The sequence below is a fragment of the Camelus dromedarius genome, chromosome 18, assembly GCF_036321535.1.
Source record: "Camelus dromedarius isolate mCamDro1 chromosome 18, mCamDro1.pat, whole genome shotgun sequence".
Taxonomy (NCBI): Eukaryota; Metazoa; Chordata; class Mammalia; order Artiodactyla; family Camelidae; genus Camelus; species Camelus dromedarius.
This window is the reverse complement of record NC_087453.1, coordinates 11827174-11854910: the sequence shown is the minus strand read 5'-3', so window position 1 is coordinate 11854910 and position 27737 is coordinate 11827174. Positions and strand designations below refer to the sequence as shown.

General features: G+C 44.4%; 1 protein-coding gene and 1 non-coding gene across 4 annotated transcripts; both read right to left on the bottom strand.

The window, feature by feature from the left end:
- Nucleotides 1–4046: 4046 nt before the first annotated feature.
- On the bottom strand, nt 4047–4119 carry TRNAD-AUC (transfer RNA aspartic acid (anticodon AUC)). The gene has a single exon. It is a non-coding gene; the product is annotated as a tRNA-Asp (tRNA).
- A 12104-nt stretch (nt 4120–16223) lies between these two features.
- WFDC3 (WAP four-disulfide core domain 3) lies at nt 16224–27640 on the bottom strand. 3 transcript variants are annotated; one of them, XM_010978593.3, is made up of 6 exons: nt 25641–26203; nt 25041–25172; nt 24243–24389; nt 18025–18156; nt 17286–17471; nt 16224–16681 (listed from the first exon to the last, which is right to left on the bottom strand). In XM_010978593.3, the coding sequence occupies exons 1-6, from the start codon at nt 25717–25719 to the stop codon at nt 16656–16658; spliced, it is 702 nt and encodes a 233-aa protein (XP_010976895.1). In that variant the 5' UTR covers nt 25720–26203; the 3' UTR covers nt 16224–16655. The 3 variants fall into 3 exon arrangements, with proteins under 3 accessions (XP_010976895.1, XP_064353105.1, XP_064353104.1); XM_064497035.1 differs by lacking the exon at nt 25641–26203 and adding an exon at nt 27520–27640 and having other exon boundaries at nt 16225–16681; XM_064497034.1 differs by lacking the exon at nt 25641–26203 and adding an exon at nt 27370–27513 and having other exon boundaries at nt 16226–16681.
- Nucleotides 27641–27737: the final 97 nt, after the last annotated feature.

Genomic DNA, 27737 nt, shown 5'->3' with positions numbered 1-27737 from the left:
TTTGGCTTCCTCTAACAATAAATGACTTTGCATAGCAGAGAAATAAGTAATTATGTATTATTGTATGTTGATTACATTATCAACACAAGCCTGGATCATAACTACACAATAGAAATCAAATATGCAAGGCATTTAAAGGTTACCAGAAATTTTAATATATAAGTTTAACATTTTTCAAAAATAATTCTCTACCTATATCGATATTGAGGTTAGATTTGTTGCCACATAAAATATATATTATTAATCATATGGACATGTGGAGTCATAATATATAACAGAATTCATATAGTTTATGCATTACAAGCTGAAGTGTTTTAATCCTTTCCCATTTACAATGTCCAAGTACAAAATAATAATTTATTACCTTAGCAAAGAGAAAATATCCTGGCACCAATGAGATAATAAAATGAAGATTTGCCCAATATGAACCAAAATTCCTGAACATTAAAACCCTAGATTCCCTGACTCTTCCCCAAATACTCACTGCTCCCACTTCTCTCAGTTATGAGTTGTTCCTGCCCACACTTACAGGAAAGAAAAGACATCATGAGTTAGAGCCCAGTATGTGAAGGGAAAGCTCTACAAAGAAAAATTGGGGTGCTATTGCCAGATGGAGGATAGTAGACAAAACCAAACATACTACAGTCCACCCCTTGACTCTTCAACTCATATGCGCTGCTTTCCATTCATAAGCTTTTTTAAAGCTTATGATTAACACAAACAGCCAAAAGCATTTACCCACAACCAAAGAGACCATCAAAATCCCATTCACTACCTCAACTAACTTCAGGCCTAGGGTCTTCTCTTTTAGCACAGTCTGAATCCTGCCAGGAAATTGTGCGACGAGTATATCAAATGACAAGTTTCAATATCAACCAACATGTCTTTAATAAAACAGTAGGTTAAATGGAACAAAAGAGAGAATTTCATTTAATTCTGTAATACAAGGAAGGAAAAATACGTGGCATCTTTGTGCTATATTTTATAAGGTTCTAGCTAGTTTTAATAATACCCCATCTTTGGCCAGAACCTCTCTTCAACGGGGCTCTTTTCATCTTGGGTAACCCAAATTAACATTCTAGACAGAAGAAATATGAGCTCATGGTGGGATTTCCTGGGTAGCTTTTAATCTTTTCATCTTTCAGGCTTTCATGCTTTCTAGCTTCCATGAAACTTGATCACTAAGAATGATGTACAATACATGCTTTAGGGCTTCAGGGTTCCTTCAGTGAAGCATTAACCATATCCCCCTTCACAGTCAGGCTCATTCACTTTAGGTAAAAACACTACCCCTCTTTTCCTGCTTTACCAGGTACATGAGAATTCCCACTGAGGCTATCCATGTGCATTAAGAAAGCTGTGACAACACAGCAAAAACAGGAATAGCCGGGAGTGAAATACACCTACAATGAAATTTCCTAGTCCAATACAAACCCCTTCTTCTCTCTACTGGAATGCTACTGGGTACATGGGTGCCTCAAGCATTTCTCAAGAACTTCAACTATTAGTTTTCTACCAGACAGAGCAGAAAACGCAATTCCGAAAAAAAAAAAAAAAAGAATAAAGGAAAGTTAATGACCCTCATTGCTTTCTACCTCACTTCTCTTTCATCTAAAGTTTTATACTGTATGCCTCCCACTGAAATAGAACATCTCACTTTCTCCCCCCCAGAGACTTGCAGTGCAGGAGTTCCACTGCCATATTTATACATGACAGTAGGAGACACTTCTTGCAAAACACTAAGGTATCCAGCATCCTGGGAGATGTTTATTTAGCTCATTATAGCCTAGGCCCTCTCCCATTCAGCTTTTCTTTTTTAATTTTGGGGAGAGGTAATTAGGTTTATTTTTTTTTAAATGGAGGTACTGGGGATTGAATCCAGTATCTCACGCACGCTAAGCACATGCTCTACCACTGAGCTATATCCTCCCAACCCACTTCCCATTCAGTTTTGCCATCACCCAGGCTTCTCCTTATCGGGAGCTGGGCTAGTTAGCATGTTAAACAAAAATGTTACCTCTGTTGGAACCATGGAGCAAGCCACCTCTAGTCTCCTGGCCCAACAATGAGGACTAGGAACAGGCTTCAGAGTGAATGTGGAGTTTAAAAAAAAAAAAAAGGCTTCATTTTTTGGAGCTGCATATTTAGGTCTTTTAGAACACTGCTGTTTACTCCTTTAGTTTCAGTTATAAACTGCTACCATCACATCATGATATTCAGTGGTGAAATCTTGTTACTACCATTCCCATTCCTTTTCATTTAGAATCAGAATAGTTTTATTTCAAATTTCTAAAAAAAAAAGGAAGGGAGAGAGGGAGAGAGAGAGAAGGAAAGGAAGGAAGGAAGGAAGGAAGGAAAGGGAAGGGAAGAGAAAAGAAAAGATTAAGTGAAAGGATCCAGACACAAAAGAATCCAAATTGAATGATTACTTTTACATGAAATGTACAGAGAAGGCAAATTTATAGACACAGAAAGTAGATTACTGGTTGTCAGGGGCTGAGGCAGTGAGAGAATGGGATATAAGTTTTATTTTTGAGGTGGTAAAAATGTTCTCGAATTAGATAGTGGTGATGGTTGCACAATTTTGTGACTATCTTGAAAACCACTTTAGATTTGTGAATTTTAAATTATATCTCAATTTTAAAAATAAACTGTGTGGTACTTATACAGGAATAGAAATATTCATAAATAAATCAAATAGAAAATCCAGAAATAGAGCCAAGTATAATAAAGAATATGATGAAGTAGCATTTCAAATCAAGGGAAATTTTATATTCTTCAATAAATGATAGGAAATTTGCTATTCATTTGATATGGTAGTCAAATTAGATCCCTATTCAATAAAAATAAATTTCAAACATATTAAAGTTGTTAACGTAAAAAAATAAAATGATGAACTAATAGAAGAAAATATAAGAAAACATTTTTCTAAATTTGGGGTGATGGAGGACTTTCTGAGAAAGACAGAAAACTCAGAACCCATATGTTTGTTTGAGACTCATAATTTATAGAGTACTCCTGTAAATCAATAAGAAAAACATAACCCAAGATAAAAATAACCAAAGTGTAAGAAGAGGTAAGGCAAGTGAAAAATTCACAATGTCAATAACCATGCTAAAATATTCTCACCCCCACCAGTAGTCAGGGAAATATAAATTAATGACCTGTCACTTTTTACCCATTAAATTTACAAACAAATAAGTGTCAGCAAGGCTGTGGTGAATTGGGTAATATGCTGAATTTTATAATGTATATGCTTTTGACCTAGAAGCCCACCTCTAAAAATTTATGTTACAGAAATAATTGTACATAAAGACCCATGTATAAGAAAATTCACTACAGTATTATTTGTGATTATCAGAAACAAACTGATATATGAATTAACTGGCATTCCATTTCCTATATAAAATATATTGTTCCCACCTTGAGAGGCATGGGTAGTAGATGGCTAAAACAAAATTTATCCTCAAAAGTATGATTCTAGCATTTGGAGGAGCAAACAACACTGTCACCTGGAAATAGGTTTCTGAGCACGTGGAAAAAATTTGGAGGTTGGATGAAGGGACTGAGAGAAGTGACTTTCTTTACTTTCTCAAATTCAATAAAGAAATTGGTAGGGATAAATACATTTTTGTTCTCCTGTAATTTTAAATTTTTTTCTTGTAAGGTTTTAAAGACAGTAAATTATTAACAGATGTCTGATAGAACTTAACAGTGTAATCATCTCACCAGTAAAATCAGAATTAATTTAAATTGCATGTATGTTTATTAATGAACTCAGGCATTCTGCTATATACTGAGTCCTTTCAAGTAATTTCATTTTATAGAGATTTTTATACTTTTAACCATAAAAAAAACCACATAAACTATTTCCTAGTGAATTTTTCATCTCCTCCACATTAGAGTTCTAGCCTTTTCACATTCTTATTATTGAAGATGTTTATTTCTTCTGTTTTTCTTGACCATTCTTGCTAACGTTTTGTTACTTTTAACTTTTTTTTTTTTTTTGTAGGTAGGGGAGGCAATTAGGTTTATTCATTTTTTAGAGGAGGTACTGGGGATTGAACCCAGGACTTTATGCATGATAAGCATGTGCTCTACCACTTGAGCTATACCTCCCCTCATGTTTTGTCATTTTAAATGTGTTTTTAAAGTACAAACTCTCATTTGGCAATTTTACTGTTTCTTTTTTCTAATTCATTTTAACTATCCTCATCAGTATCTTTTGTCTACTTTCTTTTATATTTATTTTGCTGTTTCTGTTCCAGTTTAAGTTCAAGGCTACGTTGTTACTTTCCAATGTTTCCATTTATATATTAAAGTGCTGATAATAATTCATTTACAACTATTCATTATTGAGATGCTGATGTGATTGCTGATGTCCTGAGCCATGAGTTGTCATGATCCCTGGATGTGGAGGAGAGACAGGCAGGCTGAGGTTCACCACAGAGCTTTGACAAACTGTGACCTTGCAAGCTCCATGGCTGGGTACCCAGGTACTTACTGTCCTGCTCACTAGGCTGATTCTAGATGCACCAAAATCTTGCCCAGGCTTGGGCCCTGGGGAGATGAAATCAGAGATGGGTTCAACTCCTCTCAAGAGAAGGAGCTCCACCCCTAAGATACAAGATCAGCCCAGTCCAGGACTCTCCTTATCTGCTATCTGCAACACCATGAAGTCTGAATGGACCTACTTTTCTCTGTGCCTCATCTTTACCATGCCCCTCCATACACTTTCAGGTGTCCTGTTTCCTAAAGCTTTCAAAGAACAAATGTGTGATAGTGGACATCTTGGAAGTAAGGCAAAGTAGGAGGGGCAACCTGGGAGGGCATGGTGAAGGGGAAGGGGGGTCTAGGCAGCCGGGGGAACAGTTGCTGCCAATAAGCGGGAATCAAGTCCTTCTTCTATCTCAATCCGTATGGTCCTAGAGCATCTGATTTCAGGAGTTAAATTGAGTTCCGCCTACAAATGCAAGAAGGAGGAAGACAGAAAGTAGAATCTATTTATGTTTTTTCCAAGGGATTCTGGTGTCAGAGGAGTGGGGATTATGAAAATTGGATTGATGTCAGGAGTGTCCAGGAAGTTCCTTTATTTGGTGTGGATATGTATGTGTGTAAGTGAGTGAGTGAGTGAGTGTGTATATTAGATGAGTTTCAGTTCTATTTATCACATATACACAGGACCACTGTGTTACATTCTACAGACACAGAGAAGCAGAGGCCACCATTCACATGCTTAGGGCACTCACACTCTACTTATTTAAATTAATTTGTTCCTTTCACATTATAACGGACATGGATGAACAGAGCAAATTTAGGGTAAACAGAGCAAATTCCCAGTTGTGGATAAGGGCTGTAGTTGAACTTCAAGAAGACTGACAAGAACTCCTTCTTTGTCTCCAATGTGGTCACCATCGCTCCTGCTCTAACCACCTATCTCCATGGTCTCAGTGAGACAAGGTGAGTCTGAATGGGTAGTTCAAAAGGGGGGCTGGATGGAAGAGGACACAGACTCTGGTGGAAGAAAGGAAGCTCTTCTGCCAGACTAGACATTTTAAGCCTATCCCTCAGCAGTAGATGGAGAGAGTCAAAGGCCGTTTTAGCTTATGTGTTTGCAGAGACTCTGCGGAGGTGAAGCAAGGGCTCTGACCTCTGTCCTTGGGGGAACAGATGAGATGTTCACCTCTGGTGACATGGGAAAGCATGTGGAGAAGCAGGAAATGTGACAGACTTCATATCCAGAAGGAATACTGTAATGAATGGAAGCAGCCTCAGGTCTTTCCTGCTTTTTTTTTTTTTTTTTTAAGATTTTTTTTTTTTTACATTGTCTCTGAGGGGGGAGGGGAGGTATTTAAGTTTATTTTTATTTAATTTTTTTTTCAGTGAAGGTACTGGGAATTGAACACAGGACCTCATGAATGCTAAGCAGGCACTCTACCACTGAGCTATACACCCTCCCCCAGGTCTTTTCTGCTTTCATCTCTAAAGTGATCAAGCTACCTTGTTGTCCTCCAGCTATGTATTGGAGTCACGGACCCAAGCTGGAGTCTGGAATCATTGCCCCATATCACATATACAGTGAAATTTATGCTCAAGGGACTCTCCCAGGGTTAAAGGATCAGACAGATTCCCATGGGTTGATGAGTGTGAATAGCCAGAGTCAATGAAGAGAAAAATGCCAACTTGGCCGTGGAAAGATCACCTGACTCTGCCATTCTCATGTGCAGAAATCTGCAACTATCCTCCAAAGATGGGTGTCTGCCATTTAAAGTTGACCAGATTCTACTACAACACCTTGACTTTTTTGTGTGAGCCCTTCATCTTCTCTGGCTGTGGAGGCAACAGAAACAACTTTAAATACAAATATATCTGTGAAAAATTTTGTATTTCTAAAAGGTAAACTTCTCAACAATTCCCTCCTTCACTTCCAATGACACCAAATACTAGGAACCATGGTCTTTCAAGAAGAATCAAATGAGAGGTCAGGGGAAATTGAGCAAGGGGACCAGAACTTATACTTGGGTTGGGGACGTTTATAAGCACAAATTTCAATGTCTCAAGTCACTTAGTCCAATGCAACTCTTTTAAAATTGTGAAAACGGAAGACCAGAGAGGCTGATGACTTGCCAAGCTCATTTAGAAGAAGGACTTTGATCCAGACCCTCCTAGCTCTCCAATCAGCATCTCACTACTACCATGATGGCCTCAGGTCTTGGAGAGCCTGCCCAACACCTTATTGTTGCGCAGTTAAAAGAGAAGCTTTGGAAGTGTCAGGAGAGCAGGGGAAATCTAGCATCATGGTCCAGTATCCATAGTGAATGTCTAAACAATGGACTTATGCTCAAGAGCAGAGACATCACTTTATTAATTTGACTATCCTCAGGGTCCAGTACTATATCTGCTCACTAATATTTAATAGATAGATGTGTGGATCGGAGAGCTATTAGTATTGAAGCCCTGCGGACACGTAAAAGACCCATTGATTCTTCCAATGACCTTATGAATCACTAAATTTGTTTATTTGTTAACAGGGACAGAGTTGATGGTTAACCGTTCTTCATATGACAGAGAGAAGCAACAAGGAGAAAGAAACGTTCTTTATGAAAAAAAGTATGCCCAAATTATTCTGAGTAAATAAATTAGACTATTGCCAGAAGTTTTTTGAATTCAAATTCTTCCTTATTTCCTTGCCCAGATTTGCCTTTCACACTGATTAGAGAGAGAAAATTTTAACTGAAAAATTTCTGTATGTCAGCCCTGGCCTAAATTCATTCCTCTCTTCCATCCTAAAATCCACCAACATAAACTACAAATGACCTCTCTGAAGGCACCAACCTACCCATGTAATTAGTCAGTCTGTGTAAAGGCAATCACTGTTGCTATCTCCTTGGCCTGATCTTCCAAAACTGAGGACTTTGTTTCTGTATTTTGTCACTGACTAGTGGATTTCCATGGAAGTGGCACTAAAACAATCATCGTTGAATTATTTCATCTGCCTCAAATCAATGACCATTCAACTCCCAGTAATGCTCATATTCTAGGGAAATGTCCCCAGTGCCCCAAGTGCCAGTAATACAGAAATTGTGACTTTACAGCTGGGAGATACAAGTCTTAAACCAAGCTGAACCTCTACAGTCAGAGTAGAGAGGATCATTCCCCTTTGCCCTAACGGCCTGATGCATATTCTTATCAAGGACTCAGCCTCACAAATGAGTTCAGAGATATGAGCAAACTAGGCCAATATTCTAAGGACCATAAACAGTAGAGGAAATTGTATTAGGGTAAAGCCCCAGTGGATGTGAACATTCTAGTTCAGTTCCCTCAATGGCAACCCCTGCCTCTGGACTATAAGCATAGCCTTGAAGAAATCCAAGTTGGAGTTGGCAAAAAGCATAGATTAGAGATGTCATCCTAGCCCCTCACCCAGGAATCACTCCTGTGCAAAAAGGGACAAATGAAACAGGAAAGTAGCCTCTGTTGAGTCAGAGTCTAGTATCCCAACCATTCTGAGTCCATATAAAACACTGTTCTAGGCCTGACATCATGGGTATAACCTACCTGGCGCCCACTCATGGATTCGGAAGATTTTCCTCCCTCCAACTATTGTGAAACACAATGTTATAGAAACACGACTCAAGCATAATTTCCTTGGAAGTTTTTCAGAACTATACTCTGGTATTCCAAAGAATTACTTCTGTGAATTATTTTTAACTACATGATTGGGGGGTGGGGGAGAAGACTATAACCTAAGAAGGAAAATGATTTAAAAAAAGAAAGAAAACCAGTAGCATCAGCACTCCCTGGGAGCTGGTTAGAAATGCAGGCTCTTGGGCCCATCTGACTACTGTTGAACCAGAATTTGCATTTTAACAAGACCCCTTGGTGAGGTGTATTCTCCTGTCACAAGCATTAGCCTATGAAAGGCCAGGAGGCTGTCGGAAAAGGAGGTCTACCTGACAGAGCCTCTTAGAATGAAGCCTTCTTCTGCATCAGCTGTCTATGACTTCCACCCATAAAATGTGAAAGACTCTTAACAGGGACCGCTATGTCCCTCAGGGCTGAGAGCAAGCTGCTTCGTAGCCCTTTCTCTTTCCCATTAGCAGCCCATTTCCTTCCGGGGAATTCTCTTCCTCCATTCTACAATGTCTCATGTGGTGTCTGCTAATCACAACAGACGTCAGAAGTCAAGGAACCAGAACTTTTTGTCTATACATCTCACCACGAAGGGGCAGCACTTGAGTTAAGACCTAAGTTCTCTACATAAAATAGATAAACAACAAGTTTATACTGTATAGCACAGGGAACTATATTCAATATCTTGTTGTAACTTATGGTAAAAAAAGAATATGAAAACAAATATATGTATGGTCCTATACGACTGAAATATTGTGCTGTACACCAGAAATTGACACAACACTGTAAATTGACTATACTCCAACAAAAAAATTTTTTTAAAGACCTAAGTTCTCCACCAAGGGCCATTTCTCCACCAGAGGACATGTGTCAACATCCGGAGACGTGTTTGGTTGTCACAAATGAGGGTGAAGGTTTGGGGAGGGTGTGGCCAAGATGGCAAAATAGGAAGACCCTGAGTTTCCCTCCTCCCACGTTGCAAACCAAAATTACAACTATTCATGGAGCAACTATTGATGAGAAAGACCAGAATACTGGCAGAAAAGATTTTCCGCAACTAAAGATGTAAAGGAGGAGCCACAATGAGGTGGGTAGGAGAGGCGGACTCACAGGAGAGTCAAGACCCCCACTCCCAGGAAGGCGACACCCAAACAGGAGGATAGTCACAAGTACAGAGGTTCTTCCCAAGAAGTGAGGAGTCTGAGCCCCACATCAGGCTCCTTAGCCTGGGGGGTTCCTGCATCAGAAAGATGAGCACCCAGAATGTCTGGCTTTAAAGACCAGCAGGGTTTGCGCACCCACGGGAGAGCCAGAGGGCTGCAGGAAACAGAGACTCCATTCTTAAAGGGCACACACAAAATCTCACATGCTCTGAGTCCTAGCACAGAAGCAGTCATTTGAAAGGAGCCGGGGTCAGACCCACTTGCTGATCTTGGAGAGCCTCCTGGAGAGGAGACAGGAGGCAACTGGGACTCCCTGTAGGGATACAGATGCTGTCAGCAGCCACAATTTGGAGCTCAGTCTACCAGGAGGCAAGCACCATTTCAGAATCCCCCATCTCTCCAGGGGCTACCCACCCACTAGCAGGCTGCCACCAGGCCTGAGATCCCCTGGACCGGACAGCCAGCTGCCTTGAGACCCAGCCCCACCCACCAATGGGCTGGCAGCCTCCACACAAGGCAGGGCCTGGCAACCAACCAGAGCAGGGCCAGCCACGCCCAGCAGACCGCCCACAGCAGTACCACCAGGACCCAGCCTAGATGACCTTCCTGCCTACATGATGCTTTCCGCCCCCCTGACCCTGCAGAGTGCCATCAGTTCCCAACCCTCATACACTTCTAATTCAGAGATCCCAAACCAGATCACCTGTTAGAATCCCCTGAGGAGCTTTTTAAAAAAATAGCTACTAATAAAGAAACAAGCAGCTTCTTGGGCCTGCCCCAGCTGTGACCTACTGAATCAAAATATCTGGAATGGAAGGGATTGGGAATCTGCATATTAAAGAGCTCACTTGAAGAAGGAAGGGTACAGTTCAGTGGTAGAGAGCATGCCTAGCATATATGAGGTCCTGGGTTCAATTCCCAGTACCTCCATTAAATAAATAAGCTTAACTGTCTCCCCCATTAACCCTCCGCAGCAGTCAAAAATTCAAATATAACTTGTAGTTGGCCTTCCCCATATACAGTTCCTCTGTCTCCGCATTTCCTCTGTATCCACAGCTCCCTATGCTCTGATTCAACCAACCAGCACTATAGTTTCCCACCCGAAAAAAATCCATGTATAAGTGGACCCGCGCAGTTCAAACCCATGTGGTTCAAGGATCAACTGTAATTCTGTTCTAAAACCAGACCAGGCAACCGCTAATGGGCTTTCCATGGACTTGCCTATGCTACATATTTCACATGGATAGAATCATAGAATATGCGGCCTTTGGTGTCTGGCTTCGTTCACTGAGCATAATGTCTTCCAGGCTCATCCATATTGTAGCATATATCACTATTTCACTCCTTCTAAGGCCAAATAATATTCCATTAGATGGCTATGCTACATTTGGCTTATCCATTTATCCACCGATGGACATTTGGGTTGCTTCCACTTGTTGGCTATTGCAAATAATGTTTCAATGAACATTCATATACAAGTTTTTATTTGAACCGTTGTCTTCCATTCCTTTAGGTACGTGCCAGCGAGTGGAATTGCTAGGTCATAGGGTGATTCTATGTTTAACTTTTTGAGGAACCACCAAACTTTTTACTTTTTTAATGTGACTACTAGAAAACTTGAAATTATATATGTAGCTTGCATGATATTTCTACTGGAGAGTGCTGCTCCAGATATTTCTGCCTAAAAATTCTAACTGGTACCAACCTCTCACTTATGTATACCCCACTTTCTTTCAAACAGGATTTGAGGAACTTAATACCATAAAACTGATTACCTGAAACTGAAAATCACTGAGCCAAGAGTAAAGAAGGAAAAAAAAAAAAAAACAGCAGAGACAAGTAATAAAAGAGAGTCACAGGAAGAGATTAATTTTGTTAAAGAAATCAAGTAACAATAGCTAACATTTATTGAGCGTGCATTTTGTCAGGCTCTGTGCTCAGCATTTCTTTACATACTGACTCTTTCCAGTAATCCTCTGAGGTAGGCAATGTGATAATTTTATTATCCTTATTCATTTTGCACCAAGATAGTAAGCATCAGAGTCTAAATTCAAACCCAGACCCCACTCCACAACCCAAGTTCTTGGCTTCCTAGTAACCAAAATGAAACACCACCTCTAGACAGAACCTTTCACAGGGGCTGGCAACATAAGTGATGTCCAACAAGTTCTTTCCCTGCCCATTTTCACAACAGCTCATCATGAGAGGGAAACTGCCCTGATCTCCAGCTCCACAAGGACTATGCCCCATGGCTTTGTACAAGAAACACTGATACAACACTGTGGATAAATGTCACCAAAAGTGCAGAAGCATTCCCCATCACATGAAAAGGAAGAGCATAATGTTAGGTCTTATTTCATTACGTGTAATTCCATAGGGATCTAGGGTGTAGCCAGCTAGGTAACTTTTTCTCAAAGTGGATTGAAAAAGTTGGGAGGAACTCAGACTTTCGTCTTAACTAGGCTTCTAGAACATCACGTCTCTTGTGTGGAAATGGTCTCTGACAGACCTCTGCTGCCCTCTGGTGCTTCTGAGCATAAAAGCACCAGCAAAGAATACACTCAAAAGTCCCAGCGCCAAAATCTTGGGGTCTGGGGTCCCAGAGGAGAAGCACCTGAGCCCCCCACCAACTCCACTAGGTCTTGAGCTCTCACTGAACATCCTCACCTTGTGTTCAGTATCTGGGCTCTGCCCCTACCTTCACAAATTCCATTTCATTTTCCTGTCCTGGGTGCACTGGCATCCTGGTCCAGGCTGGAGCTGGGGTCCAGGTCGTTGTTAGAAGAAAACAACTCAAGAGCTGTTATCTGATGGGCAGTATGTAGGAACATGATGACAGAGTATGAATGGGAAAGTGTGAAAGGGAGAGTATGATGCAGCCAATCCTGACGAGACCCCAGAGTTAACCCCTGCCTGTCCCTCTTTTTCTTACTTACCAAACTGTCAGCTGAACCCAAACCACTAGCCTACCACAACTTTATAGGGAGAGAAAGAATATCAAAGTTAGAAGAATTCTGAGGTCAAACAGACCAAGGTTCAAGCTAGCCCTGCCACTTACTCCAGGGCCTCGAGCAAGTTATTTAAATTTGCTGACTCTGTTTCCTCAGCTGAAACACGCGGCAACATCACAGGGCCGCTCAGGATTAAATGAGATAGTGCATGGAAAGTCCTTAGCTCGGCACCTGGGACATGATGCGCAGTTAAGTGTCCACTGATAACTTTTATGGGGGCTTCCTTCTTTACTTATGCTTGTGAATCTAAATGGGGCTGGCCTTCTGTGCACTGATCCCCTGGACAAGAGGGCCCCTTGCCAAGGACATGGGCTGAGCCTCCTGCCCCTCTCATCCACATACCCTACTTACCAATGACGTTGTGCCCCACCGGAGAGCAGTGAAATCCAGAACAGCAACGGGGAGAAGACGCACGGGTCCATGGTGCCACTGGGGCTGAGGGCACCAGAGATTTCTACCGCCAGATGGCCGGGAAAGGGATGGAGAAGGGAGGAGCTGAGACCCCTCTGGCTCTGGTCAAAGAACAGGCCTTGGTTGACCTACACTTGAGGACTGCAAGTTTCGGAGCCCCAGAAATTCCTGCCCACCGCAAGAAGCGGTTAAAAGAGGTCATCGAGAGGATGTGACCGCTGGTTGACCCGTGAGCTGGGGGGCCATGGGAGGCTCCCCACCCCTTCCCTAGTCCTTGGAATGTACCTTCTGCCCACCAGTTTCACAGTGGGAACTGTTCCAAGGACGCAGCCTTGAGAGAGTAATGTTGTTGAGACCTTGTGCACGGTGTGTACATCTGAACCCAGTTAAGGGATTTCTGTAACATTTTCAGCTCCTGGAGGCAGGTGCATAAGTCCGCTCATCTTTGGGCTGCCCAAAATAAACATCGTGTGTCAGTTCCTTTGCTTATTAAAACTGCCACCTGCCGAGGAGAGTGGTCTGCCTTTTTCTTCTTCCTCTCCCTGCCCTGTGTGTGCCCTCTGGAGTGAGAGGCTGGTTTCAGATTTCACTCGGGGAAGCTCCCAAGGTCAACCAATGGGAAGCTGGTATCAGAGACGGGGAGGTGTGTGGCTTTTCTACATGATCAGAAAGAAGCTAATTTCAGGGTGCAAGGTTAGGGAGTAGGACCAGGGTCCATCCACTGAGGCCTTAAACTCTGAGAAAGAAAAAGCTCAGGTGGCTCCTTTGGTTTAGGGTACTGAGGTGGGAAGCCCCGTAAAAAGACCAGCAGTACCCCGAGGCAGGGCCACTGCGCTCCTCCAAGCACCGTCCGGTTCCCTGGCCCAGAGGCTTTATCTCACTTTTTGCCTCTAAAGCGGCTAACTTACACCTAGAATTCTATTGGTTCCCTGAGCTCACTTCTGATTGGTTATTTCCTTCACTCCTGATTGGTTATTACTCTTACTTCTGATTGGTCCACTTCCCTAACTTCTGATTGATCCATTTGTAGTACTTCATTTGCATGGGGCTCACTCCTGATTGGTCTATTTCTACAAAGCTTGTTCCTGGTTGGTCAACTTCTGTTATACTTTATTTGCATATGATGTTGCAAAGGGTAAAACTGACAGCCTATAAAGGCCTGTGTAACCATATAAATGGGGTTAAGAGCCTGAAGTGTTAATTCCTCTAGGTTTGTTGGCGTAATAAACGTGGGTTCTCCAACTCTGCCAGGGCTGGTTTCTTGCTGGATGCAGGTTGTTGTTACAACTGAGCTGTAACACATTTTTCTGCAACAGTACAACAGTGGGAAAAGCTGCTCAGAAAGGCCTGGAAGCGGCGAGGGGTGAGGGAAAGCGTAGAATCTGGCCCCGTCTCAGCCCTTGATCTCCAGGTCCAACACAATCCCAAGTTCAAATTCAGCCTTTTAGCTCATGTTTTCTCTCTCTCATTTCGTTGCTACCATGAGGCAGGTCAGCAGCTCCCAGGCAGACAGGCTGCTCCAGATGCGAAGGAAAGATCTAGAAGGAATTCCTCTCCCCGTGCTCAGCCTGAGCTGCACCTCCCTCTCAAGTCCAACTCCCCATACAGGTGAAAATCATCGTACAGTATTTTAAGATTCCACGGACTGTTCTTTCATTAAAAGCTTTTCCATACCGAGTTAAGTGCATGTATTATTTTGATTTTCATTTAAAAAAATACCTAAAATAAACATCAAATAAACGATAAGCAAAACAATGGAATGGGAGGGGAGAGGAGGGGCTGCCAAAATGTTCAGCTGCCGATCACATGGTCCCCCATCCTTCCCAGCTCCCTGCAACGTGAGCCTGGAGGTGTGGGTGTCCCTTGGACAACCACCGCGAGGCTCGTGCCAGCTGCTTTTTTTCAAATCAGGAAATGCTGGAATATGTCTCCTCTATACAGAGGTGAATGTTCTAGACCAGCAGAAACCAGAATACCACATGCCAGCAGAAAAACAGAGGCGGGAAAGGGGACACAAAACCCCAGCAGTGGTGAGAAATTTTTTAAAATTTATACTTCAGCTTTTTCCATTAAAGTTGGGAATTACAAAAAAGTATTTTTGCAGCATTCATTGTGAGCAGTGATACCTTTTTTGCTCTGCCTCCTTAGCAATTTCTGTCCGAATCTTAAATGCGTATGTGCAGACTTACGGTTACCCGGGAGTCAAGGTGGTGGGAAGGGATAAATTGGGAGTTTAAAATTTGCACCTCTTGGGAAGCGATGGAAATGTTAGGTATCTTGATTGTGGTGGTGGTTTCATAGGTGTATATATCTATCAAAATTTGTCAAATTGTACATCTGAAATATGTGTACTTTATAGAAATTATATAATAAAGTTGTTTAAAAATTTGCCCAGGAAAAATACTAAAATAAAAAATAAATGCATTATGTCCTTTGACCCAGTATAATACCTACCTATACCCCAAACATTCCCTTCCTTCTTCCTAACAGAACCTTGATATTTATAGCCATGTGGCACCTCCCTTAGCCTCAGGGATGATGCAAGGTTCCTCTAAGATGGTCACTTTCCCATTGGTGTTGGCAGACACTTGCTTTCCACGCCTCTCTTGCAGCAAGAGTTCTGGCCAGTGCAATGACAAGGGAAGCGTGTGAAGGGTGGGTTTCTGGGGAAGACAGCCTTCATCATTAAACGGAGAGCAGGTTTGAGGTCAAGGTCTTTTCGCCACTGTGCTCTACACACACCCTCTTCCTGCTGTGACATCAAGAGGAACCTTCTCACACCTGTGAGGTGACCAGCACAAGGACAAAAGCCAGCACACTGGCTTTTGCACACTGAGGATGGTGAAGGAAGGAATGAGTCTGGCCTTGAGTGTTGTGGTTGAGCTGCTGAAGCAGCCTCACTGCCTCTCCAGACTCAGACATGAGAAAATTAAATGTCTCTGTTGGCTACGCCACTGTCAGTTGGGTTTTCAATGAATTGCACACCAACAAATTCCTCATGGGCTAGTCTTGGGAATTACATTCATTTTTCATTCACTCAACCAATATTTACTGAGAGCCTGGCTTTTTGCCAGGCTCTATTTAAGAAACTAGAATTCTACTACTAAGAATTTACCCAGATTTACCTGCAAAAGTAGGCCAAGATTTTTACATGTTCAAGGATATTAATGCCCAACAAGAGATAACTAGTTGGTTATTTTCATCAAGTTCTATTAAAAGAATGTGATGACATAAAAGATCTCCAAGACAGAATATGATCCATTTTGTATACATAAAAAAATACAATTTTTTAAAATTATCTTGGTCTCAAGAGCCAAAAGACATCCCCTCCCTATAGCAAAGCTACCTGGAGAGGACAAACCACCTATCTTGGAGCCAAGGGCTGGCCCCTCAAGGAAGATGACCCAGGGTGGGAACATCCAAGAGACTACAAAAAAAAAAAACTAGCCCAGTTCCATCCCCAGCCCACATTCTCCAACAAAAGAAAGGTCAGCAGGTCTCAAAAGAGGCCTGACTATCCCACTCCTGGAGCCTGAACTAGACATCTGTGGCAAGTCACCCTGGGCTTCCACCCATCTCCTCTCTGGCCACACCCAACCAGCCCATTTTCGATGTTCTCAGGTCCCCTCTCCTTCCTAAAGAAGTCAGTCCCATAATCCCACAGCCATGGTCAGAACCCCATACTCTCTTTCCTCGTCTTAGCCCTCCAACAGCACAGACCAGGGGGTCAGCACCAGCCTTTATTAGGGAAAAGAAGCACCACATCCCCACTGCCCAAGCCCAGGGCTGTGTTTCCCATGCTCGGGGCAGCGGCAGGAACAGAAGCAGAGCAGAGAGGGCAGTGAAACCCCCTGGGAGGGTCACAAGCCCCAGGACAGCATCCTCTCCTGGCTGGCTGGACAAGCTCCCTGGAGTCACCAAAGAAGCTCAGGACATATCAGGACAGCGAGGGCCCTGGGATCTCTGCAAGAAGAAGAAACATCAAGTCACACTGTGCCCTCCTGGCTCCAGCTCCCCAACATGGTTTTTTTCCCCTTCCACCCTGGAGAAGTTTGCCATATATTTATTGATCTCGTGGCCTTAAATGGCTCCCTGCTTCTTAGATAATCCAGTCCAAACTGGCATGGAAGATTCTTATCATTCAGTTATGAACCTTCTATTTCCTGTTATAAAAACAGCCTGTCTGTTCCCTTACCCACTCTCACACCACCCCCATCCCAGCTCCCCAAGCAGGTCACACACCTTCCACCCTCTGTGCCTTTGCTACAGCCACCAGACCATCTGCCCAGCAGGTTCTCTCTGCTCTCCTCCCTTTGTCACATCCTGCCTAGCCTTTAGGGTCCAGGTCAAATCCTGCTTCTAGCAGAAGGATCTTCCCAAGAAGCTACACCTACTCCGAAAGCCCGGACTGTCTATACAAGGATTCTGATCTGTGACATCTGATCTTTCTTCTCTCCAGGGCACAGACTTTGCCTTGACCTTCCGGAGTCCCCACCCAGCACCTAAGCCAGGGCTTTGTACACAGCAGTTAAGTCCATTGTTACAGGTAACGATGGACTGTGCTCACCTAATTCAGAATCAGACCGGATGGTCCAGTTGGGGTTCAGGGCCAGTTGGGGTGGCAGGACTGGCGGGACACAGAAGCGGCCACAGCCTGACTTGCAGCACTTCTCCCCAGCTTGGCAGTTCTCATCCACCCTGCAGCTGACAATACACAGGCCCACCAAGATGTTTGGACAGTCGCCACCCCGCCCTGCAGGGTAAACAGGCACAGGTATAGAGACAGAACGGTCAGCTCCAATGACTCCAAGTTCCCATCTGGAACTTAGACAGGGAGGCTCCAGATGAATCCACCCTTGACTTTAGATCTCAACCAAAGATCTGGCTGGAAAACCTTGAAACTGGAAGATTTAAGCACCTGTAGGACCCCAAGAGGACATGTGGGCTAACGGTTTCCAAACTCCACAGGGAGTTCCCTAGAGATACCTAGGAGTTTGATACCTCTGTGAGTTTGGGGATGGGACTGGGTGGGGTGAAGAAGGAGCAAGTCTCCCAGAGCACCACCCTCTCCCCATATGCTTGGGTTTCCTGCTACCCCACACAGCTTTCCCCTAGTTCTTTTAATGCCAACACAGGGCCCCTTGGCCCTAGGAAGAGGTTTGCTTTGGATTAGGGGGCTGGGAGGGCAGGAAGAGTGAGAACTCTGATTCCTCCCAGGAAGAGAAGGCCACAGATGGCTCCCTCCCATACCAACTCTGGGACCCAAGGAGCACTCAAGGATGCCCTCCCCAAACAGCTTGACATACCTCCCTCAATGTCACCATGGCAGGCGTGGCCACAGCCGGTGCTGCAGCATTTATGCCCCTGGGGACAGGACACGTCTCCATCACACAGCTCTTCACACGGAAGTGGGTCGGCAGGACATTCACCTTCAAACTCTGCCACAGAATCAGAGCACTGGGGCCCAGAGGTGCTCAAGCCCAGTGCTTCCAGTTATTTCTATTGGGACTCCAAGTACAAAATACATTTCCCATTGCTTCCCATGTGTATTTAATATACACTTAGGTTTAAAATGTACATATTTATGTACATATGTATATGCAGTGCTGATACTTTATATTCTATTTTTTTCTTTTTTTAATGCTGGCCATAATTTTATTTATTTTACTAAATAGATTGTCAGACTCACAGTTTAAAAAGTACCTTTGAGATCCAATCCATTGCAGCAAACATACCAGTTGCCACCCCCACATTCATCCTCCCTCCTTGCTTACTGTAGTGGACATCAACACTGGTGGCTGCTGTAATTCACGCCCTGGGGTAGCCCCTGCCCATACTGTCTCTGGGCTTGACTGTGTGACTTGTCTTGACCAACAGGATATCAGCAAGTGTGATGCAAGCAGAGGCTTGATCAACACTTGCTTACCAGGGCTTGTCCTCTTAGAACACTCCCTCTTGGAAACCAGCCGCCATGCTGGAAAGCAGCTTGGGCTGGGCTGCGGAATGATGAGACGCCCCCTGGAGAGAGAACCTGGAGGAGGAGAGGCCATCCTGGACATCCCAGCTACAGTGGAGCTCGCCACTGAGCTCCCAGCAGCAGGAGGGACCTCAGCTGTGCCACTGGGTATAAGAACTGCCTGGCTAAGCCTAGCCAACCCACACACTGTGAGAAAGAATGAACTGTTGTTCTGTCAAGCCACTAAGTTTTGGAATGGTTCGTTATGTGGCAAAAAGATAACTGAAACACCTGTTAACAGAACCTCAGGCTTGTTCTGAGAGGCAATGAGCTCAGCTTGCTAAAGTGACTTGTGTCCCTCATATTCCCTTATAACTAGGGGTGACCACAAACTAGGACATAAATTGGGGAAACTTAAGCATTGTTGAGTCAGGGAATACACCTGCCAAACTGCCCCCTTGCTTCTTTCTTCTTCCAATCCCAAGACAGACATATCAGAGGGAATCAGAGCAGCCTTCTTTCAAGCAGGAGGCAACTAGTATGAGGACAAAGTCAAGAACTGCAAAGCAGAAAGAAAAATAGCCTCACTGCGGAGCCACCACTCCAGCCCCGGTGCCTCCATCAGGACTTCTTCTTATGTGAGAAAGAAGAAACCCTGTTCGGTTCACTTTCTGCTGCAGGTAGCTGAACACATTCTTGATGTGCCCCTTGTGGCCACCACGAAGATAACGAAACTCAGAGAAGAAAAAGGGTTGGCCCAGAACTGCTGAGTGAGTCAGCAGCGAAGCCGGACAAAATTTAACCTCTCGGTTTGCAATGAAGCACTGTTTCTACTACACCATCCTTAAAACACGTGGGCGACAGGCCAGGTCCGAGGGAGCAGGCGCATCCAAGAAGTCATAACCAAACCAACCCAGTCACCGTGACTCATTCCTCAGTGTTTATGTCAAATTTTTTAAATGGAAGGGGTAATGACAGGCAATTAAAGGCTTTGTAGAAAACCAAAGAGGGACTGGCCCAGTGCCTCTGAGAAGGAACATCCAATTGTACACAGCTGGCTCCGGGCAGTCTGCCGTGATGGAAAAAACAAGTATTGGACTCCAAGGAGAACACACACAGCTAAACAATCAAGGTACAATAACCTGGGGGGAGGGTATAGCTCGAGTGATAGAGCACATGCTTAGCATGCACGAGGTCCTGGGTTCAAGCCCCAGTACCTCCCCTAAAAATAATTGCCTAATTACCTCCTCCCCCAAAATAAAAAAAAATTAAAATATAATAATAAGTAAATAAAATATTTTTTTAAAAAAAAGGTACAATAACCTGGCATCCTAGGACTTCCCTGAACAGCCCCTACTACAAATATTTTATGCCCTCATCTAAACTACGTGTCTTGATTTTTTTTTTTTTTAATTCAGAAAATATGGTCCCTGTAACCACCAGATGTACCACCCGGCACCTCCCCACCTGCTTGACAAATACTCAAATCCATCTAACAAAGAACAAAGCCTTTTATTCCACCGTTGAGAAAGCTGGGCATTAAAAACAAAAACTCCCCGGTAGGGGGAAAATAACCAGCCACATAAACCTCTCATGAAGTTATACCTTGCACCCTAAAAGTGGAGGCCTAGAGTACCACACTTCCCAAATTCCACCATTTTGCTGGGTCTGACTCTGACATAAGCAATGCCAGGAGCACTCTGCTACCTTTGCCCCCAGGACCAGGCATAGAGACCAAAGGCCGAGCTTCCTTGAGGTCCCCAGGGTTCTGTCAAGTATCAGAAGCAATGATGGGACCCTTGGAGGAGAGGCTGATGCCCTGAGGGTCACAGCACATCTCCTCTGACCAGTGCCCAGGAGGGCTACACAGTCCGACACCCTGTCTGATGCTTGAACCCCTGACAAACCATCCCCAATCCTCAGCCTGAACATCTGGAATTGATGTCGCCTCACTACCTCCAAGCCAGACTATGCCATCCTTACCCTTAAGCTAAACAGCCTTATGTGTAAGGAAGTCCTTCTTTATACTCAACTGAAATCTGCTTCTATCCATTGGTCCTTTTCCTATCCCCAGAGCCCTTGTAAATATGTGGCCCGAGTCATCCCTTTAGGCAGGATCCTCTGCCTTTCACTGTCTTGGCTTTGCCAGGTTAGGTAAGCTCAGTTCCTCATATCACATGGCTTCCAGTCATCTCAGTTATCTCAGCAGGAATCAGGATGAGAAATAGGAATAAGGGCCAGAACGGAGATGGTCATCCTTAGCCTCCAGACATGCGCCCATCCCAAGACCCCGAGCTACCACGAAAAAAGTGGAATAAAAAACCCGAAGCCTAGGAAATACTCACATAGAGTCTTCACTGTTTCCCCAGCTCAACTCTCCACTATATCTGAGGGGAAGACACCGGCTGCTGGCAGAAGAGTGAAATTTCAAACCTCTTACACCACGAAGGGTCTTCTGAGCCCTGAAGCGGGCCCTCATCAGACACCAAGTCTGCGGCACCCTGAGCTTGGACGTCCCAGCCTCCAGAACTGGGAGAAATGAGTTTCTGCGGTTTAGAAGCCAACCAAGCCTAGTATTCTGTATCGCACCCCAAGTGGACAGATACTGCATTATCACTCTACAAGATAAACATCCTTATTTCCATTTTAGGGATGACAAAAATGAGGTTCAGAGAAAGGAAAGGGCCTGCCCAAGGCCACATAGCAAGCCAGCAGAGGAGCCGGGATTCAGTCCCCAACTCAGACCAGAACTGCCTCAGGGGAGCAGGTCCCAGTGTCTGCTCTGTGCCCTTGAGAAACCTGACCAAACAGACCAGCACAGGTGATGGCAAACCTCTGGCAAATCAGAGCTTCAGGAAAGCGGAAATTGCTCATAGCCCGGGAAGGAGAGCTTCCTCTGCAGAAGGTGGAGCGGCCAGTCCCATGGGGTAAGTGGCCCAGCCTTCCTCTAGGACTGGAACTGCAGAAAAGTGGTTAACTCATAGCACAGCAGCCAATATCACTTCCCACCAGACTAGGGACCCTACTCAGCCAGTGGGCTCTGGGAGACATGCAGGGAGATCACTTTTCCAGCCTGCCTAGCTCCAAGGAAAGGGGAAGCCCCATCTGGGCTGGCCAGGGCCCAGAGCAGCTCACAAAGGTGCCGTGCCTGGCTGCCAGCCTCACCCTCAGCCCCTGCAATTCAGCCACTGACTTCAAACACTGGGAAGATTGTACCAGGCCCTACAAGCTGACAGTGAGTGACCCGCATGAGACAGATTCCCAGGCTCTGGTTCCAAAGTGGGGCCTCAAGAGTCCTGGCACCGACTACAATCCTCTATTCTCTTCTATGGGCAGGCTGCCCAAGGGAGCTGCATAGGCCAGGCACAGACAGCCTCACTGGGTACAGGGAAGGGGCCGGCTACCTGGGCAGGTTTGGCTGGAAGGAGAAGGTTATCATGTGCTGTGGAGTTTCAGGATCTCAGAGAGGAAGTGACCAGGGGAGGAAGAAACAATCTTGGTCCTCGATAAAAAAGGGGGCTGGTTAGAAACTGTACTCCTGACGAAGCCCACCCTAGGAGGCCAGGGGAGAGGAGCAAATGTACTCTCAGGGCCGAACACTGTACCTACTTACAGTCATTACAACAGCCTCCAAGGTTTATTCTTTCTACTTTGCAGACAAAGTAACTGAGGCTCAGAGAAGCGGAAGAAACTTGACCAGGGACCCACAGGCCAGTAACTGGTGAGCCTCAGGCCTGAACCCAGGTCTCTGACAATCAAACCTAGGGCTCTCCCCCTGTAACATGTTGCCACGTGCACTCAGATGAGAGAATGGTTCCACTTCCTTTAGGAAATGGAATTGAAGAAATAATGTAAGTCCCCATTTAATTATTTACAAAACAGACTCACAGACGTAGAAAATAAACTTACAGTTACCAGGGGCAAAGGGGGTGGAAAGGGATAAATTGGAGGTTTGAGATTTGCAGATACTAACTACTGTATATAAAATAAACAACAAGTTTCTACTGTACAGGGAACTATATTTAATATTTTATAGTAACCTATAATGAAAAAGAATATGAAAAGGAATATAGACATATGTATGACTGAAACATTATGCTGTATACCAGAAAATGACACATTGTAAACTGACTATATTTCAGTTAAAAATAAACAAACAAAAAAAAAGAAAAACAGATCCCATTTAAGATAACAAAGAAAAAACTAAAATAACCCAGGTATTAACTTATCAAGAAATAATTTAATAGTATAAAACACCCTGAAATACACCAAATACCCTTGAACAATGGGAAGATATAAAGGTTCCACACGTTAAAAATGTCAGTTCTCCCTAACTTAATTTATATATGCTCCAATAAAAGTAGCCTCAGTATTGGAGGGGTAGGCACACAACATGATACTAAAATATATTTGGAAACACAAACAAGCAAAAGTAGCCATGAAAATTCTGAAACAAAAGAAAAATGAGAATACCTTTGGGGGCCTCTCACAGGGACGAGGGAGGAGGCAAGGAATCAAGCACAAAGTTCTGCCATTTCTACCTCCGAATCCTCAACTGTGCCACGTTTTCTCCCTCCCTATCACCACCTCCCTAGTCTAACTGGACTCCTGCCTCGCCTGGACTCATTCTCTGCCTCGCCTGGACTCATTTTCTTCCTCCCTATCTCTACTCTAACCATACTGGCTTTCTTGCTGTTTCCCAAACATGGCAAAACTCCTTCTCATCTTAAGCCTTTTGCATTTGCTTCCCCCTTTTCCTGGAATGTTCACCACACCTTTTGCCTGGCTGACCTCAACCCCAGGTTGCAGGGTAAATGTCACTACCTCAGACAGGCCTTCCGTGACCACCCAAATCTAAAGCGAGTCCCCCGTTATCCTATCTCTCAGCATCCTTTAATTCTTGCTTGTGTCCCTATCATATTTGAAATTACATATTTATCTGCATGCTTATTGGTTAAACCTCTTTCTCTCCCACTAGACTGGAGCTCCATGAAGATCAGGATGGGATCCACTTTGTTCACTGCAATATACCCAGAGTCCATCGCTGAATTTGGCAGAGTCAACATTCAGTAAGTATTTGTTGAAGAAAGTATATATAAATGGAGAATTTGGTCATGGGGACCTTGTAAGAGGGAGAAGAAATCTCTTTCAAATACCTCTCTACCAGAACCAGAATAAAATAGGACACATTTCCAACAGAAGATGGCTGTCCTATGTGTGGACCGAGGGAACACAGTCTCAGAAGCAGATGAGTAGGAAGAATCTATTTTGCTATCTCTTTGCAGACCCTCGAGCTAAGATCAGAATAGAGAACACTGAAACAGATGATGGGAACTGGGAATTATCCAACAGCTCTCAAATTGCCAGCCTAGACCATAGATCACAAATCATTACAGCTAGGGTACCCCTTTTATACCTTTTTTTTTTAAGAAAAGTTCTCAGAATATGGCAGTCACTTAATTATTGTTTTTCGAAGTAAAGTAAGACCAACAGTAAGATGGTGTGTGCATCAGTGAGAAAGAAACAAGCAGGGCAAACAGAGTGTGGGGCATGGGGGGAGGTTCTTACCCAGCTTCTGTTTAGGGATTGGGATGACGCAGCTCCTGCTGCAGCCAAATGTACAGCATTTCTTTACACCTGGACACATCTCATCAGTGACACACCTTTTAACACAGGATTGTTTCTGAGCAACCCTGGGACAGTCTCCTTTCCTCCCTGCAGCAAAAAGGGAAACAGCCACAAAAAAAAGAGGTAAGGGTGCCTGGTGACACTCATAGGCCTGGCAAAGGGGAAAAATCGGAGGAAGGAAGCCCTAGGCTCCATTTAAGACTCTGGATCCTGGTTCTAAAGCCAAGAGACAACAACCACCACAATGGTAACAGCTCACACTTACAGCAATTCACGGGTGTTTCCCTTATACCGGGAACCTTTTGTTTGGTCCTCACAACAAACCTATGAGGTATAAACAATGATCCTCATTTTAAAAGCATAACACTTAAAAAGAGCCACTTGAGGATGATTTCAGGCTCAAAAAGGTCTATCTGGCTCTAAGATCTACTCTTCTCATCACTCCCTGAAATGGGCTTCCCTTTACAACTTTGCCCTCCAGCCTTTCACAGTAACCCTGAGTTCAGAAGTAAAAGACACAGATAATCAATGGTGAGTCCTTTCCTGCTAGAAGGCAAAGAACTGAGGACACAACACAGAGTGATTAAGGGAGCAGAGACCCCCAAAGGGGAAAGAAGAGGTGCTCTAGGTGAGCTATTTCAGGAGCCAACCCAGGAGACGGGAAGCTCACTGTGTGTAGCTAATCTAGAGGCCAGATCAGAAGGCACACTTGGATTTTGCCCACTCAAGCCAACGTACCCTCAGGGATGCCTCCTTGGCAGAGCCGACCACAGCCTGTGCTACAGCACTTCTGCCCGGCCGGACAGGATTCATCCCCCTGGCACAGCTCTTTGCACGGGTTCTTATCTGGAGGGCATTCTCCTTCTTTCACTGCAAGAGATATCATGAAAGGTTAGGGTAACTGGCAAGGCTTCAATAGATGGGGAATGGAAGTCAAATGCACTTTGACTCCAACATTCCTATCTATAATATCTCTGCAACCACTTTCCCCTCCTCCCACACAACTCCTAACAGGCACCCAGCACCATTAAAGGACCAACCATTCTGCAGATACAGGCAGAAAGGATGGGGTGATCCTGTTCTCACCCACAGTGAGAGCCCTAGGGAAAAACCAGAACCTCTAGTAAGCCAGAGTGGAAGTCCTGTCTCCTTATCCAGAGAAGATAAAGAAAGCCAGGAAGACCTATCCTGATTGCCCCGAGAATCTATGCAACCAGTTCTGTCCTACAGAGAACATCTCCCTACACGAAGACCCTCACTCTGGGAGGAGGCAAGGAATGACTTCTGCTCAAGTCATTTTCTGTCACTGTTAGCCAGGGGTCCCAAATGATAGCTCACCATGCTCTCCTGCTGCCACCCAGAATGCCAGGGACCCAAGAGCAAGAAGTGCCTTCAGGAGGAAGAGGCAGCTCAGCATGATGATGATGCTGAGAGTTGAGACGAGAATTCAGTTCAGGTCAGACATGTACATCTTGCCCAGAGTATCAAGCAAGGGAATGGAAAGGCTAAGCTTCAATCCAGCCTCAAAGTCTTCCCTTTCTCAATAGTCCCAAGGATGGCTTCTTCTGACAAGAAGAAAAGTGATTGGTTGCTGGTGTATGGGAAAATTCCTGGCACTACCAAGAGACACATGTGATGGAAATGATCAGACTCTGTAAAATACACAACACCCCTGGACAAGGATAAGGAATCTAGTGGGAGGCTGGGAAATGGGGGGATAGGCATCAGATAAAGGATCAAAGAGAGCCCTAAAGGGATTTGTAAGGACACAGGTACAGCTAAAACGACAGAGGGAAGGACTAGAGACATGACTAAAGAAAACAGCCAAAGATAATAAAACGCACTGTGGCCCCTGTCCATCCTAGCAACCTAGAAGAGAGAGGATGGAACAGACTACTTAAAAACTATCCAAAAACTACAGAAAGGCAGTATTTGAGTTTGCTCAGAACTAATACGAATGTACCAAAAACCTACACCTTGGTTCCTCTAGCCCACACAGGTCATTCTTGGACTGTATGAAGGCTAGTTGACAAAACCCAAAAGAATAGTGGCTATGACTCAAGTAGTAATGTAGACCATATGTACTCCCTTTCTTTATCGCTTCCTCCTACATTTCTTTTAATTTTTCTTTATCTGTCCTGCATATGACTTCGGTCAGCCATGATACCAAATAGTGTCCACTGGCATTGCTTTGCCTAATGAGGTTAGAGGGCAGGGGACATTCAAGACTCAAGGTAAAAACCTCCTTAACAGGGCCAAAGAGTTTGGTCCCAGGAAGTTGTCTTATTGTTTTAAGGCTGATATTGGAGCACAGAGATAATTAACATTTCTTGATGACCTAATATGTGCTTTATGTACATTATTTATTTTATTCTGCATAATAATTTTGCAGAAGTAAGAAAACTGGTTCAGAAGGGAACGTGCCTAGGTCTTTAAGCTAGTAAGTAGTGGCTGTTGGAATTTAATAATAGTAAATGAGGCATAGCACTGTTTGGAGGTTTACTCGTGCCGCAGTTCTAAGTACTTTACATGAATTAACTCACTTAATCCTCACTGCACCCTATGAGTTAGGTACTATTATCCCCATTCCATTGATAGGGAAACTGAGGCACAGAAGGAAAAGTGGATCACACAGCTAATGAGTGGTAGAACAAAGATAGGCAGCCCAATCCGATAGTCAATGGTCTTAATCACCATATCACATTGGATTTGAACTCAACTTTCTAACTGCAAAATTCATGCACTTTCTACTACTCCCAATTGTGACCTGATAAGAGTAGCTTTCTCTACCATCAATAAGTCGGATCCAATTCTATTCACGGACATCTTACCTCTAACGCAGAGCTAAAGGGGTTCTGGGGAACTCCACAGCTGTTAAACCCCTGCATTCTCAGCCCATCCCAGAATCACCCGTCTGGGGAATGAAACTCAGCTCCCTGAGGATTGAGGGGGTACATGGTCCAAGTTTCAACCTTCATTCTAATGCCTTCAGACGCCAAGAGGCAACTGCTGGGGTCAAGGCCTGGAGAGACCGGTGGGTGAGTGTTTGGGATGGCATGGGCCAGACCTCCTCTTGTTGGGTTTCCGGGTCCCCGCGTTAGGCCCATCCAATTCCGGGGGCTGAGTGCCAGGCATTAAAATCTCGTTTTCAAAGACTAATGCAGGCGCCACGGTACGAAACGCTGCCCTCCATTCCCCAACCCCAGCCGGTGGAAACCTGCTCTCCGCCTCCTGCCCCGCGCTTCTCCACGGGCAGCCGGGCCAGAGAACAATCCTTGACTGAACACCCAACAGTCCACACCCGAGGCGCGGCCGCTCCCGGGAGACAGCCCGGCCACCTAGACACTCAAGACTTTTAAGCGTCTGGGACAAGGCGAGGCGCGGCGGTTGGGTTCCCCAGGTAACCCAGCCGCTCGCCGCATCCCGCTTCCGGGG

Excerpts from the sequence above, each read along its gene's own strand:
- WFDC3 (XM_010978593.3), bottom strand. The coding sequence starts at position 25,719 with ATGCTGAGCTGCCTCTTCCTCCTGAAGGCACTTCTTGCTCTTGGGTCC. Across the intron at positions 25,173-25,640 it reads GGTGGCAGCAGGAGAGCATG|TGAAAGAAGGAGAATGCCCT; the intron begins GTGAGCTATCAT and ends TATCTCTTGCAG. Across the intron at positions 17,472-18,024 it reads CCATGGTGACATTGAGGGAG|GGCGGGGTGGCGACTGTCCA; the intron begins GTATGTCAAGCT and ends TTTACCCTGCAG.